This window comes from Mytilus edulis, chromosome 2, assembly GCF_963676685.1.
Source record: "Mytilus edulis chromosome 2, xbMytEdul2.2, whole genome shotgun sequence".
Classification (NCBI taxonomy): domain Eukaryota; kingdom Metazoa; phylum Mollusca; class Bivalvia; order Mytilida; family Mytilidae; genus Mytilus; species Mytilus edulis.
The window spans coordinates 48,127,531-48,145,030 of NC_092345.1; the positions used below are offsets into that span (position 1 = coordinate 48,127,531).

At 32.0% G+C, this 17,500-nt stretch overlaps 1 protein-coding gene across 1 annotated transcript; it reads left to right on the forward strand.

Annotated features, from left to right (window-relative positions):
• The first annotated feature begins 5,716 nt into the window (after window positions 1-5,716).
• LOC139512316 (D-beta-hydroxybutyrate dehydrogenase, mitochondrial-like) lies at window positions 5,717-13,518 on the forward strand. Its single transcript, XM_071299827.1, has 6 exons — window positions 5,717-5,939; window positions 7,576-7,770; window positions 9,011-9,163; window positions 10,469-10,662; window positions 11,353-11,607; window positions 13,006-13,518. Exons 1-6 carry the CDS (start codon window positions 5,741-5,743, stop codon window positions 13,096-13,098), a joined length of 1,089 nt encoding a protein of 362 aa, XP_071155928.1. The 5' UTR covers window positions 5,717-5,740; the 3' UTR covers window positions 13,099-13,518.
• The last annotated feature ends 3,982 nt before the right edge of the window (window positions 13,519-17,500 follow it).

The window sequence follows — 17,500 nt, forward strand, 5'->3', positions numbered from 1 at the left end:
TGCCCTTTACAAGGTATGTTGCAAATCATGAATTTGACATTCAAATATGATGATGTTACTGTTTTATTCCAATGGTATCATCATTATCAGAAGTCACGGTACTGACATGATTTATAACATACCATTCGTAAGTTAAGTGTTTTTCCCGAATTGATATTCTGTATTATCCGTATTGTATAGAAAAGAAGAAATGAGGTCTAAAATAACCTCGCGAAATATTCATTTGCTTGACCCAAATCAGAAATTTTAACAATGGTTATCATTTCTTAATTTTTTGTAGATGTCTATTTTTCTCTATGGTTTGGCGTAAATGGCAGATCTCAAACAGTTTCTGTTTTATTTGTTCGGACTTTTTTGACTAGGGACAATTGACAGGTTGACTTGGTATATAGACACGATTCAATTGTTGTAAAGGTTTAAATCATAAAAGTACTGAAAATTTTAACGGAAAGTCCCTAATCAAATGGCAAAATAAAAAAATCAAACGAATGGATAACAACTGTCATACATGTATTCCTGACATGGTACAGGAATTTTCTCATGTAGAACAAGGTGGATTAAACCTGGTTTTATAGTAAGTTAAACTCTCATTTGTATGACAGTCGCAGAAAATTCCATTATATTGACAACAACGTATAAACAAAACAAACATGTAACAAAGAAACACAAAACGGCATATAAACAAAGCAATTAAATTAAAAGGTACTATTAAGATTAATTTGGTGATGTGTGTCACATGGTTGTTATCATTAATAAACTCATCATAGATACCAGGACTAAATTTTATATCTACGTCAGACGCGCTTTTCGTCTACAAAAAACTCATCAGTGACGCTCGAAGACGCGCGTTTCGTCTACAAAAAAATCTTCAGTGACGCTCGAATCCAAAAAAAATTATAAAAAGCCAAATAAAATATTGAAGTATACTCTTGATCTCATTTTATTCATTTTTATATAATATGTTTTAGACACATTTTAGAGACTTCTACACAAATTCTCAATATAGATTATACTGTTATAAATAGAAGAAACGATGAAGCCACATACCATTTCTTATTTGGCTAATAGTTAATGTAAGCACGAGACATAACTGACCTTTAACTTGAACAGCTATTGAATGTGTAAATTAAAATTAAAATTTACAAACTGTGAATCATCTTGATAAAAATCGATCATTTCAAAAAATCATGCATGGCCATTATTTTTTTTTTTTCTTAATACACATTTTTGAACGCCGATATCATCTGGTGATGTCACATGGAACTCAAATTTGACGAACAGTTTTGTATTTTTACAATATATACATATGTCATTTTTTTGATAGTTGTGACTCATGGTTTGCCTTTCGTTCATTTGTTTTGTAAAGATGTAAAAAAATTGTCTCTTTCCTCTTGTTTTTTTATTCATATTTTATTCCGATATTCCAGTGAGTACTTATTGTGCACCACTACTTGCTGATGTGTTTTGTGTACTCTCATGCATACAGCACATTCGAAAAGAATAGAAATAAAGCACCTTGGAAAGTTCTTTAATATTCTTTTTGATACATTAGTCGTGTTCTGTAACTTCAAAACGCACATTTCAATGAGTGCTAAAATATCATATATTATAGTGAACTTTAGATTTAGGACACTTCAGTTTCAAAAGTGGAAGGTTTCATTTCTATCTCGATCTTTACCTCGGTATTAACAGATAAGGACGTCTTCGAACTAAAATATATGGTGGACAAATATGATGATTTCAATTGTCAACTACCAATTCCTTAGCAAAACCATATCCTTGGCGTAAGGCGTTTGGATATTATAATTAATACATTATGCTCGCTTATGTTAACACTATAATAATTTCATTAAATGAGGTGAACTCCTCACATAAAAACTATTGCAACAAAAGTGTGTGAAAGAGCAACTGAAATCAACGCAACATATATTTTACTGTTCTCCGTGTCTCTATTGAGTATTGTCAAATTTTTGTGGTCTTTGATCGCTAATACCAGTAAATTCGTCTGATTTATGTCTAATTCCCGATGTTTACTGTTATCCGAAAATAATAAATGCTTTATTTAGAGAAGTCAAACAGTCAAACAGAAAAATGCTAACGGAATCACAAACACATCAAAAGAAGCTAGGTAGTGAGCGACAATAAGGCAAACGTCTCCTGCTATGCGTGTGTCCCCCCCCCCCCCCCCCCCCCCCCATCATGTGAATTTATCCGAAAAATTTACAGACCGAACGTCTTTCTCACGATTCCAATAGTCTATGACCGCGAAAGCATGAGTTGGGACACATACTTTCGTATTGGTAAACCAAATCGTGATAGTGACTATACAATGTTGAATGTGTCGTTTAAAGTCAATTTTTTTTATATCCTTGATGGCGCAGTATTTGTGCAAGTACCACAATCTGCAAACTACGTCTGTATATGAACCGTTCACATTTCAATCTATTTCTTTTGTTTCTAAAATCTGAAAATTATCGATAGGTTCATATACTGTTTAATTAATGAAGACATAAAATCAACCTCATATCATTAGTGAGCACAGGTCATTAGCACCGAAAATGTTTTAATACGTCATAGATGTTCTTCAGAGTATATTTGCATTAGTTTGCAATAACCAGCAAATATTTTGAGATCGTAAGACATAGACTTGGATGAACCGTTTGTGAAAAAATATGGGCACAATGATGAATACAAACCTCGATAGTTCTTAAATGTATGTTAAAACTAATTTATTAATATTAAGAATACACATTCTATTTGGGTTTGTTTTGCTTTCAGTGTTACGAAAGATTTTCAACCGGCCTCTTAAGAATGTATGGTTTTCAATACACAACTTTTTACTTGATTCGGCATATAACAATTTTACTTTGAGTCTTGCGTAGACGAAGAGCATTTTTTTGTCTGGCGTAATACATTTCTAGTCGGATACCACTTGTTTTGGTTTCACTGGCAGTGGAATTTGTTTCCGATGGTATCACTAGACCAGGTTTTTTTTAAATGCATATGATACACATTGTGTTAGTTTTGTTGGGATTCGGATATTAATATGATTTTAAATTTGCAAACGTTTTAGAATATTTAGATTTCAGTGACAATTTCTTGTGTTTTGGGGCATCCAACTGTTTTGATTCCATCACCATCGATTGATCTTTTGTAGACGAATCGCGTTCTAAATTATAAGACTGATGTCTTTTATGGGTTTTCACAATGCAAAACTAAACTATGAAAATGTGGAAATAAGTAGTCTTTTTTGATACATGTATCAATAATTTTCAAACATCATCCTCTATTTTCTTTTAACATTAACATGTGAAATCTGAAAAAGGCTTGTATTTCTGGAAGGTAAAACACTATATCAAATTTAGAAAATGTGTGTGGCCATGCACCTCAATAAAGAAAAGTCTGCATACAATATGTACATGCATAATGCCTATATGATGAAATCGTACCATTGTATGATATACCTTTACAAAAATGTACCTAAATACTGAAAACAAATGGTAGATTTTGTGCCAATCAAAATATACAGAAATACTGTCAATACATTTCCAATATATTATATATCAAAGACAAATAATATGTATCTTCAGTGATGCTTGATGGAGAAAAAAAAAATAATGCCAACGTCAAATAGCTGATTAAATCAAAGAGTATCAAATATAAATCTAAATCTGGACGGAAATCAGAGATTTACATAAGAGATATTTATTTTATAACTTTTAAAAAAGGTGGTAAAAAACAGCAAAAAAGATTAGCATTGCTTGCATAACATATGCATATGTGAGACAAATAGTAATCATATTATCAACTAAAAAACGTGAATTATTTTACGTGTTTTATATACACTACCACCGTCAGGCGCGTAGCTCCCTATACGCCAACACGCAGTTGCGTGCACATCGATTCGGCATGCAAAAAAAAATAATGCCAAAATAAAAACTTATAAATTGAATGTTAAAGGAAACATCTATGTTGTCACTTTTTTAATTGATGAAATATCATTGAATAACGGCATTTGGTTTCAAAATAAAAGTTTTATTGGAATTGATGGCAAAATCGGACAGTAACTTGCACCTTTCACAAGATTTGAATTTGTAATATTCAGTTTAAGACATGTAGTCTTGGAGCACATTTTACAGTGTACGGTTCAGCAGTTTGAAATGAGATGTACCAATCGGCATTAGAATTATCAGGTCCCTTCGATATAATTGAAAATATGCCGAGGCGATGTGGTCGACAGACTACCGGAGCCAATCACCCCGCAAACACGCCAAAACAGTATTGGAAAGTCTCATTATGTTTGAGTTCATAGACCATTTGATAAGGGAATTGGAGAGTGAAGTCGCGTCTAGTATTATCAGAAAATCGCTTCTTTGTGCTGTATCTGCTTCATCGTGTTGTAGGGAATATAGCAGACGAACAAATCTCAACATTGTCTGAGACATACGAAACTGATCTGGCATGTAATTTTGACGAATTTAATTGGGAGATCGCAATATGCCGAACATATACGCTGGTTTATAACATCGTGCGAGTGCTACCATAGAGATATATCAGTGTACTACGTATGTTGAAAACAAATGTACGATCCGTGAACAATGAACAACGACATGCAGTTACTGCATATTCATTCAGTGTGAATATTGACAAGAGCAGTTTGTTTCTGCCTAGACCCGAAGAGAATATTTTTGACGATTTTGAGTAAATTCTGTATCAAAAATATGTTTTGTTTAAGTATTACTCTATTCAGAAGATTTATTAATAGTTTTACAATCATAATTTTTTTTAGTCCTGACTACATATAGCGCCTCTTTTATAACCGTCCTATGACCGAAAACCGAAAAAAAAACCATTTTTCTGCATAAAAGGGTCCCAAAAATTTTTCGCATCGCTCCGCTCGGCGGTAGTTGCTTGCACATCGTTTCTTTCTAGCTACGCCCCTGACCGTGGTTAAACTCATAGAAACAAATACTAACCGAAAAATAAGTCTAATCACAATTTCTTCACGCCGTAGAGTGCATTTAACTATTTTCCTGTTGGAATACATACTATGAAGCATGGGTTTTGATTGTCTTAAGGAAAATTACTGAAAAATTTTGTATGATATTATGTCAATTATTTGACAGACTAAACAGTAAAATATGTTCTGTAAGGAAACGTAAGTGTGTGTATCTACATGGCGCCTGCTCGAGTTATTAAAACTAAAATATGTGTCTTTTGTTGTTGGCATTCGTAAGAAACATAAAGAAGACATTTGATTTGTGAAAAGATATTTTAAAAAGGAAAAAAGTAAGTATTGAGCTTTTCGGGATACTTTTAATTAATCAAAGGGATCAGTTCGTTCAACTACATTTTCTTCTTAATGCTAAATCTAGTTTTCGTCAAGACAATAGAAATAAAAAAAAAAGGACTAGTTGTAGAATGAATGGTTCCCAGTAGCTTAAGTGACTTAAAAGATAGAATTATAATGTTCCCTACCGCGTCTCACTAAAAAGTTGTACAACAAATAGTCGCATTACAAACGAACTATTTTACACCAAAATATGAGATTTACATTTTTACTGAACTTTCCTTAACTGATTTTACAGCATAAATTTTTCGTTATATATATATATTTACTGGTTTACATAGGTACGAAATGTCTTTATCAAGTGATCTAAGTGGCCTTGACATTTTAGGTTATCGACTGATATATATTTATATATTCTGGCATGACTATTTGAAGGTTTGACAAACAGCTATGGATACTTTAGTCATTCTTTATCGAACAATTGTGATCAGTCTGCTCTTTGCATTATTTTTTGATATTCTTGTAAACAATTATGTTTGCATTATTTCCATAGTAATTGTTAAAATAACATACAGTTATGCGGAGATAAAATACAAAAACTTATTACCTGTGAAGAAGAAAGCTGTTCTAATAACAGGCTGCGATACAGGTATGTAAAATAGCATACTACCATTATTTTATAGTGTAAATTTCTATGCTACATGATGTTTCACTAAAAGTTCTTTTCAGGCCCTGTAGAGCTTTCTTTTCGGTGTGAGCCAATGATTCGTCTTGCAGGCCTTACATTGACCTACATAAACTTTTAAAAATTGTGACTTGGATGGAGAGTTATCTCATTGGTACTCCTGCCTCACATTCTTACATCTATCAGTATAGACCGCTATCATTTAGCCCGTGCTGACATTCTTGCAAGTTTGTTGACCACTTTAAATCGTAAACTATGGCAATACTATTTAGCTAGAATATTATGACATTCTATGTGAATCTAGTGTATCAAAATATAGTGTTCTTATTTGTACTTTAACTTGGGATACGGGAAATCATCGTCCTGCCTTTTTGATTGTCAGTTTAGATACTCGAACTATCGTCGAAAATCATAATTAATGTAGAAATAAAGTAAAATCACAAAAATACTGAACTTAGAGGAAGATCAATTGGGAAAGTCCATAATCACATGGCAAAATCAAATAACAAAACGCATCAAAAACGAATGGACAAAAACTGTCATATTCCTGACTTGGTAGAGGCATTTTCAAATGTAGAAAATGGTGGATTAAACCTGGTTCTATAGCGCTAACCCTCTCATAATAAATGTTTTCTTCGGATGAATGATTTTATCGTTATCCCTGTGTCCTGTCGAAAAGAAAACCAAGACAAAAAAAATTTGGTTTCTTCAAGTTGTACGCTAATGCTCAGGATAAGATTCGAACATCACGTCAAAGCCATATGTAAATTTCCAACAAATCTATCGCTTCCATGAACTATCGCTTCCATGAACTATTTCTTAAGAAACCACCGAAAGTTAGAAATATCATATCTTGATCACTCCCGCGAGAGTTACACTAATAAACGAATTAGAATTAGAACATATGACAACAGTGATGATTTCAACTTTTATTTTTTCAATTTCATAGCAGTAACAACCCCTCTGTTTTATCGCAGTGTGTTTACATTCATGTATCTCAGTTTATACGTAACGCTCGTGCACTTTCACACTATGCATATTTCATAAAGAAGTGTGCTTCTTACATGAAAAATGTCACAACAGAGTACCAAGCAAGAGTGACTGAAATCAACGATAATTAAGTTTTATGGTTACCATCAATTTGTTGTAATTCTGTCTCAACTTGATTATCATTTATATGGTCAAATTTCCTGATTACAAAAGTATGATTTTTTTATGAAATAGTAAGGATTTTAGATTCCCAGGCATGTATTTACCTTGGCCGTATTTGGCACAACTTTTTTTTAAAACTATTTTGATATGTGCGTCACTGATGAGTCTGTTGTAGACGAAATGCGCGTCTGGCGTATAAAATTATAAGCCTGAGAAAGATAGAATTTAAATGTATAACAATAATTGCTACCTTTTGTCTTCTTGAGAGAAAAAAACGAAACAACATATTACAAAAAAAAATGCATAAAAAGATTATACATAAGTACTTTGTTTTACCTAACTCATCAAAGAAAGTACGGCTGGTCACACCATATCTATAAAGCAGAGATAATAGATACCTACGTCAATTTTGCAAAGATAGTTATTTCCCTCTTTACATATATTACAGGCTTTGGTTTCCATTTAGCCAACAGACTAGCAAATGATGGTTTTGTCGTTTTTGCTGGTGTATTAAGCTTAACTGAAGACTATGCCATCAATGGAAGGGACAGAAAAGTATCAAATGTACATGCAGTTCAGTTAGATGTTACAAAAACAGAAGATATACAGCAAGCGGTATTGAAAGTTATGAACATATCTGGAGGTACATCAAATTTACATATATAATAAAACTGTCGAGTGTGGTCTATTCGTGCAAAATCGTCCAAGTGACTCTAGATATTAAATATACACATCTAGATAATAATCATATTTTCTTGAATGATCAGCAAGTCTCATTCTGGAAAACAAGTGTGATTAAGAATCATCAACGTTTTTACGAATGCTGGTTTGCGGATCATAAACTCATGCTTATTGATAAACACTGTCAAACAACATTTGTAAATGAAAAAATAGTATTAAACCGCTGTTTTAAAGTCATAAATCGATTGAGAAGAAACACACCCGGGTATCAAACTAAAACCGAAAAAACACGTCAATTATAAGAGGAAAAAATCGAGCAACAGAAATACTGAACTGCAAATAAAACAAACGCCAACATACATAGAAACGGACTGTTTGATAACAACCGCCATATTCCTGACTTTGTACATGAAATTTTAAGAAGAAAATTGGATTTAACCTGGTTTTATAGCTAGCCAAAACTCCCGCGTATATGTTAATGTTAAAAAGTAACGCTAAAATGATAACACTACAGCACAACCAATCACAAGAACACCCAGAACAGAGAAACGCATAAATAAATACTTCAACAGTACATTTATGTAACATACGAAGATTTTTGGCTAGTAGGGTGTAAATCGCAATAGAAATTGGGAGAAGGTTCTATAAATGTAGTTTGTTATATTTGAGTCGTGGTCTCTAGAGATTAACATAAAGGAAGGACGCTGTTCATTCATTAAAATCTGCGTTTTGGAATATGTAGCCTAGCTTAGCTGTATTTTGTAGAACCTTTTGGAAGTGATGGACCCTCAATAATTTTACTTGGCATTTTAAACTTTTTTGTTTCGAGCGTCACTGATGAGTCACGCGTATCTGACGTACATACACAATTGTATTGTTGGTATCTACCATGATGAGTGATTTGTTTTTATGTTTGTTTTTAAAGTGACGTTTACACCATGTCTTGTTATATTCATTTCTCGTATGTGAAAAACTACAATAATGCATTGATAATATGACATTAGATTTTCAGATATACATGATATAGTTACATACAGGTTTCGAATACGTCTTACATGTCGATAAAAAGTTCTTATGTTTTGGTTTATCTTGCTAATCATAAACCAGGAATGATAAATCACATAAACCTTAGAGTCCGGTCGTCTGTGATAAATTTTACTAACTGTGCGACAGTATATTGCAAAATATGTTTCATTACACAGGATTATGGGGCATTGTAAATAATGCTGGAATTGAGTTATCTGGAGACATTGAACTTTGCACCCTAAGTTTATACAGAAAAGTTCAAGAGATTAACTTATACGGATATATAGCTGTAATAAAGGCGTTCTTACCAATGATTCGAAAATCGAAAGGTTGGTTGTTTATTCGGATATATAAATAAACTTTGACACATAATACTTTACTTTTAAATTATTAATTGTTTCCTTGCATGAAAAGTTGTCTCATTTACACTCATTTACACTCATATCACATCTTATTATAGCTATGAAACATAATATATATATATTACAATTTGTCTTGTATGGAAAACTACAATGAACATGTGCTTTTAAAGTCTCCATCTAACACCTTTTGTAACTTTATACTAAGAAATAACTGCTATACAGCTATAATTGGGAGTTATTTACACACGAAATGCATGAGGTGTTTTTCTGTTGTCATTTACAATTGAGTAAACAAGGACTTGAAGATATCTTACAGATTTCAAATAAAAAATCAAATGTCAATGTATTAGATCATGTTATACATCCAACAGACAGTATCTTTACGTACAACACGTAAACAGTAGTCAATCTTTAAACAAATTTTCATGCAATTTATACTACCATATTGTAAAATAGTTTGCAATATAAAAAATCTGTTAATTTACAATGTTTCACTTACTTAGGAAAATGTGAATTCTTCTTTTATTTTCCACTATCCCAGTTTCTTATCTTTATTCCTATGTAAGTGTTCATAACGAGAGTATCAGTCGCCGTTTTGTTTTATATTTAGATTCAACGTTCTGTATTTTAGAACATTGAATCTTCAAAAAAACAAATGGCTGCTGATACCCATTTTATGAACACTTATAACGGAATTAAGATGAGAAAGGGGGATATCAGCAGATGTTTTTTAAGATTCAATGTTCTGTATTTTGAACTGAGCGTCACTGATGAGTTTTATGTAGACAAAACGCGCGTCTGGCGTATAAAATTATAAGCCTGGTACCTTTGATAACTGTTCACGTAATATTTGATTGTAGAATAAAACATTCAAGACTAAAAAAAAAAACAGAAAAAAAAATATATTGAGTGACAAAACAGTTCATTTGTTCGTGAATTCGCATAGCTAATTAGTCAGTTATCAGTGTTGTGTGATCACAAGTTAAATGATTTTTTATGTTTGAATTTTTAAATTATCATTCTTTTTTTTACCAGGGATTGTTTAATAAATGATAAAGAAAATGTCTAGAACAATACTTTTTCTACGTTTCCCAAATAACTTTTTATGCAACATGATCAACAATGACATGACAACACCTTTTGTTATCCGAAGTCAGTTGGTAGAACTCTCGGATTTATTTCACATTTGAAATATAGGTTTATATGTTTATATGAAATATCTCTGTGCCATTGCAACTTTTGTTTTAATTCTTTTTAAATTCATTATCTTAGGTAGAATTGTCAATGTTTCAAGTATATTAGGCAGACAAAGCTGGCCAGGAAGATCTGCATATCATATAAGTAAACATGCTATAGAGACGATGTCAGATTCGTTGAGATTAGAAATGGTCAAGTTTGGTGTTGGTGTATCGATCATTGAACCTGGGAATTATGGTCATGCTACTAGTATAGCTGCTAAAGTAGCGGTATTTGTAAACTCACGTTATACTCAATATATAAAAATATATAATATTTAGGTTAAACTTAGTAATACAATAACCGAACACCACACGAACATCAGCACAATGCACATGTTTCAGAAATTTCAAGGTATAACTATTAGTTGAATGCACTAAAGAACAGTTTAGATGCTTAAACTGTTAAAAAACAGACCAACTAAGATGATGTTAAAGCGGATAGATATGCCTAAACAATAAGTCATGATTATTCAATTTAACATAAACCTTTTATTTTATTTCATGCATTCAGGTCAATAGTAACCATAGGAATTGTATTATAATTTTACTATACATATGGATATAAACTTTTAAAGGGACATGGTTTAAAAAAGAATAAAGGTTCTACTCATCTTCAATTATGTTTATCGTTTCTATAATTTAACGACATCAAAACAAATATCATCACTACACTACTACACATTTTCAATAAGAACTGTAAAAGTGCTAATTTCAAAGATGACACATCCGGGTATTAACTGGCAAGAAAGTAAAAACTGTTGGAAAAGCGTAAATTCCATGCGATTTACTTTATGAAAGACTATTGTTAAGAGTTAACTACTCTTGACGTTCCTTCATTTGTTTGCTACCTTGATTTGTTTTCTTGGTTGATTTATGTGATTTTAACATAAGAATTTACTTTGTCTTTTTTCTATATAGTGTGAAAGAATCAAACAAGACGTCGGTAAGATGTGGGACGAAGCTTTACCAGAAGTCAGACAGTTTTATGGAAGGGACTATTTCTTTCGTGCTTTGAAGGGATACACTGAATGTTGTTCAAAATTTGACCCTACACTCGACACAGAAAAAGCTGTGCAACCTGTGACAGAAGCTATAAAGGATGCCTTAATTAACACTCGACCTAAAGCAAGATACATAGTTGACGGTGGTACTGGACTTTTTGACATAGATGCAGTAAGTTAATTGTAATAGTTGAAAAGTGTTTCCTCGTAAAGCAATTAATGGTTTAATTGCAGAGTTATTATAGAATAATATTTTTTTAAATAGAAAAAATTGGGGGTTATCATATTTCTGTTACAAATCCATTGTTTAAGCAAAACAGAATTATTTTGTTCTAGTCTGGCAAAGGTTTTCGTGAAGTATCGAGCAAGGAACAAATATCGATTTAACATATTATATCGAAACATATAAAAGTTTGCATTGCTTTTCTAGTCGGACGGTGATGTATATAATAGCTAATCTGATGTTTTCTATGTGAAAGAGAGAATGATACCTAAGGGACAAACCAACTCATAAGTCGAAATATAATCTAACAACGCCATGGCTGAAAAATCAAGACAAACATACGAACAACAGTACATAAAACACAAAACACAACACAGAAAACCAAATATTGAGCAACACGAACCCCACCACGGGAGGTTCTGAAGGATAAGCAGATCCTGTTCTACATGTGGCACCTGTCGTATTGCTCATGAAAGCACAAACCCGGTGTTAAGGATGTTTGCTCCTCTACTTTTTGAATTTTTACCAGATTTTCGGAATCCTCTGGTTTTATCCATGTATTAACATTAAAATATTTTGCCCACTAACCCCTACTTTTCTTTTCATATTTTTATTACATATTATTTAAAAAGCCATAATTCAAAATCTTATGATATCCTTGTTATTTTTTCATAGTTTTTTAAACAAAAAAGGTGCCAATGTTAAGTGAAAGAAAAATCTAGAGAGAATTATTTCCCGCAAAATTTACAACGGCTTATATCTCGAAAACAAGCACACGGACCTCCATTTTTTTCTGCTTTTTTAGTTTCTTTATTTATATATCATCAATTCATAATAGTCTTTTAAAAAGCTTGTTATTTTTTAACAGAGTAGCGAACATCCTTAAGTTTAATTCTGAAGGTCACATTCAGAAAAGGAGGACCGGGTTTGTAGTTACGACAATTGGATCATTTCCGTTGTGATTTGTGAAACGGATCTTCCATAACGGTCAACCAACTCGTAATAGCATACGTGAAATTTACAAAGGGGCGATTTAAACTTCACCTCTTGAACATCTTGATTTAATAGCTTCATTGTGGGCATTACCCGGTATTGTGAAACTCATGAACAATATCCATTTCAGGTATGTCCTCTAGTCACACTGATCGCGTTGAAAATGTATAATATGTAAAACTGTTCCAACCAATTAAACAAAATAATAGAATTTATATATAACTTCTAACATGCAAAATCTTAATTGCCTATGATAGAAAAATCCTATTTATATATAATTACAGTATTAATTACTGTAGACATTCAAAATGTATAAACAATACATATCTAATTATAATCTTATTTTCATTTCAGGTATATGCTAGAATCTTTAACTTCTTACCAGAATACATTACTGACTTTATTATTGGCATGAAGACAGGCTGTTATAAAGCGTTCAACAGTTAGATTATGTAAATTCTTCGAAATATTGTAAAATACAAAAATGTAGGAGTATTGAATTCGGTCAACAAGAGTTACATGTATCTTTATAAATTGCCTGTTCCAAATAAAAATGTCTTCCTATTAAAACTTCTCTGTCAAATAAAACATAGTATACATTAAAGCCACTCCTGAACAGACAATGATAAAAAAAATACAAAAATAAAAGTTTATTTTCGAAGTAGTAGCAATGAAATATTGTAATTTGTCAAATATTAGACATAAAAACCGATATCTAACGTGTGAAATTATTCCTGTTGTTTTACTCCTCAAACGTTATACAACAATTACTAGTATGCAAATTTTATCAATTACATTGTTTCAAAAGGAATGGCAAACGAGGACAAAAAGATATGGCTCTATGCATTTCATCATATATTAATGCAATGTGATAAAATGAATAACTTAGTAAAATGAATAACTTTTAATATGAAAAACATAAAAGTTTTCTTTATATTTGGTGTACAACAACACTGATTGCACATGTTATTTTTTTCGAAATATGGATCTAGAGTTGGCTCTTGTTTTCATATCGACTACACTTCGTTATCTTTAGACACAGCTAGGATTCGTTAATATACAGTATATTTGTTGAGTTTATTTTTCAGTATTTCAGCAGACAGTCAATAGTCCAATGGAAGTTTATAATGCATCCTTACTTACCGACTTGATTTTTGCATGTACTCATATGAAGCAGAATTTTACGGAGCCCCGCTCGGGACATTCAATGAAAAAACTATAGTGTGCACACAAATTAATATAATGTGCGCACAATTTATATATACTGTGCGCACAATATAAATATATTTTGCACACAACATAATATATTGTGCGCACAAAATGATAAAATCTAAATACATGTATATAATATGCGCCCAATTCAATGTGCGCATAATATAAGTTAAATCGTTTTCACTTGACCTTAATCTTGCACCCTTGAACAAGGTTCAGTTTTCGTGGTTAAGTGCACATCTTAGATTACATATGTAATAGATTTTCAATATTGTGTTGCGATTTTAATGTCAAACTGGCAGGTGTCATCTGACCTTGACCTCATTTGCATGGTTCAGTGTACCGGCAAAGTTAACTTTTTGTGCTTTGGTCTATTTCTCTGATACTTTAAGCATATACAATGTAGTTAACTTTATTTGATTTATGGAAGAAATGTAATGTATATATATGTGTCTGGTCCGTATCATCTGACCTTGATCTTATATTCATGGTTACCGTTTATTGGTCTATATTAATTTCAATATCTCATATGTTGAATGTTTTTCGGATACGATAGTAAATTGTATATAGTACAATTGTATTTCGTGTATAGAATACTTATAAGACCCGTATGTCGTATAAGGTTTATTCTTTTTGACATCCTTTCAGCAATTGATTTATTAAATATAATTTTTTTCACAGTGATTGCTGTCTGAAAAGGTTTTTCTCATCTTGACATCATATAAATAAATGAAAATGTGGTGTCATAGATATAGGAAGATGTGGTATGAGTGCCAATGAGAAAACTCTCCATCAAAGAAACAATTTATAAAAGTGAACCATTATAGGTCAATGTACGGCCTTTAACACGGAGCTTTGGCTCACACCGAACAACAAGCTAAAAAGAACCCCAAAATTACTAGACGTGTAAAACCATTCAAATGGGAACATTTCATTTAAGAATTGAATGCTTCTTTCTGTAAATTCATTTGGTGTAAAAGTGTTGACCTAAGTACATTTTGTATATAGCGCGGAAATGCATTTATTCTATACATGTACGCACGGTCAACGCATTTGAAATTACTAAAAATAACATTCAATACTTATAATTACGTTTTTTCGCTATGATTATGAAAACACGATTACTATCATTTTTTTTCCTTTTATTTACCTGTGCGTGTTATTGTTGAAACGTGTGTAATCACGATCACGTATGTTACAATTCATGAAATTCATTTTGAAATGAAGAATGACGCAAGATTGCTGTTAGCCAATCAGAATAACATATAACAATTAAACATACATCTAATTTGATTATTGAACATTAAATCTTAATGGTAGTTTAATGAAATGCTTTTGGTCTAAACTTCCTTTTTTTACTTTCAACATAAATTCAATTATGAACACAAGATCAGGCGAGACTTTTCAGTGTGTCCACTCTTTTTTCAGTATTTCTATGCAGACTTATATATGAAAAGTCAATTGGATGTGTATTTATTGCTATAATCCTAGACCATGGAACATGATTTCCCTTTTATGCAATTGAATTTAAATTAGCTTCCAGTACCCGAACAGCGATACTTTGTTTTTTAATTATAAGTTTTGTGTGGGTTTTTTTATATGATGAATACATCCATTTTCAACCATTTTTCTACTTATTTATGCTGTTTCAGCTTTGTCACAGTTTTGTAGATGATTGCTTGCTGATAAACATGTTTAAACTACGACATTTTATGTTTGCCTGTTTCAAGACAATGTTTTTTCGTTGACTGTTTCTTTGTATGAGCTCATACATGTATCGAATGATACTGGAAGCTAGTTTAAATTCTAGCTCTTTTATGGTTGATATGCAGATTTATCATTCGCAATCAAACCGATTGCGAGCAATCGCGCCACATATATTTGATTAAATGATGCACCAAAACGAACCATATTTGAAAAAAATGAATCATAACTGTTTCGTTTGTTTTTTTGATATTCATAAATTGATTGAGAAAAAAACCAAAACCGGGTTACAAACTTAAACTGAGGGAAACACATCAAATATAAGAGAACTACGACACACCAGAAATACAACATTAAAATGTAACACACACAAAAACACAACATTAAAATGTAACACACACAGAAACAAAATATTCCAATGAGTTGAACATATGCATTGACCATTCCTAATGCGCTGTGTAACATTTCAGTTTCATAAAATATATGAACAGCATTCTGTAGATTTTAACAAGACTGAAGCTAGCAAACAGTAAGCCTGCGAACAATAAGAAAACGCGCCAACCTGATCATGCTAAAAACCAAAGACCTGCAATGACACGAAACGTCCTTTGAAATATGATGACAATAATTTCCAGTAGGAAGACTCAATGCAATTCCATTTTAACACAAACACAATTTATTAGTTATTCGAATATTTTAAACAACTTTTTTAGGCGGACATCTAAAATTCCTTTTATCTAGTTTTTTCTCCTTTTTTAGTGTTGAATTCAAACTTCTCTGATTAGAGATGGGTTTGTTTTCTCAATAATAATGACTTTAAGACTGATTACACCGTCACATTCCAATAAAGATCCGTCAATTTTGAGTCAAAATATTACTTAATCATGATCAAACGTGGTAATCTTTGATAAAGAACGTGTATGTGTACTTAGTTTTAACTCGATTCGACTAACTTTACACTTTTACAATGATATCTTCAGAGAAACCAAATAATTTATTTAAGTTGATGACATCATAAACTTCTATGACCAAAACATTTATCATAAAAAGGACGGACGAATGTCCGAACGCGAAGGCCTTTGAATATAATGACATCTTACATCGTCGACGGGCATAACAAAATGAAATCGTGAATTGAGAAGCATGTCAGTCTTGTTTCAATCAACTTAAACAAAACCTTGAGATTTGCAGAAACAAAGTGTAATGCATATGTACAAGTAGTAGTTTTGAAATAGTTACAGAAAAATAGGTAAACCAATATGATCAGTCTATATAAGTTCGATGGTGACCTCGTTATAACTCTAAACGTTTCTACCATCACTGATGAGTCTTATGTAGAGGAAACACGAAGAGTCTTATGTATACGAAACACGACGCGTCTTATGTATACGAAACACGACGCATCTTATATAGACGAAACACGACGCGTCTTATGTAGACGAAACACGATGATTCTTATGTAGACAAAACACGCGCTTGGCGTATTAAATTATAAGCTTGGTACCATTGACAACTGTTGGCATTTCGAAATGTTCTATTGTATTGTTTATTTGTGTATTTCTCTGCCCTGAATGTTCTTGAATTTATTTGTACTGTAATCTTGTACCACTAACATTGTTGTCATTTTAGTATTATATTTCACATTGTCATAAAACCAGGTTCCACTCACCATTTTTTCTTAAAACTTCCTGTGTCAAGTTGGGAAAATTGCAGTTGTCATCTTATATATAAAAAAAGAAGATGTGCTATGATTGCCAATGCGACAACTCTCCACAAGACACAAAAATGACACAGAAGTTACAACTATTGTTCACTGTACGGCCTTCAACGATGAGCAAAGTCCATACCGCATAGTCAGCTATAAAAGGCCACGAAATGACAATGTTAAACAATTCAAACGAGAAAACTAACGGCCTTATTTATGTACAAAAAA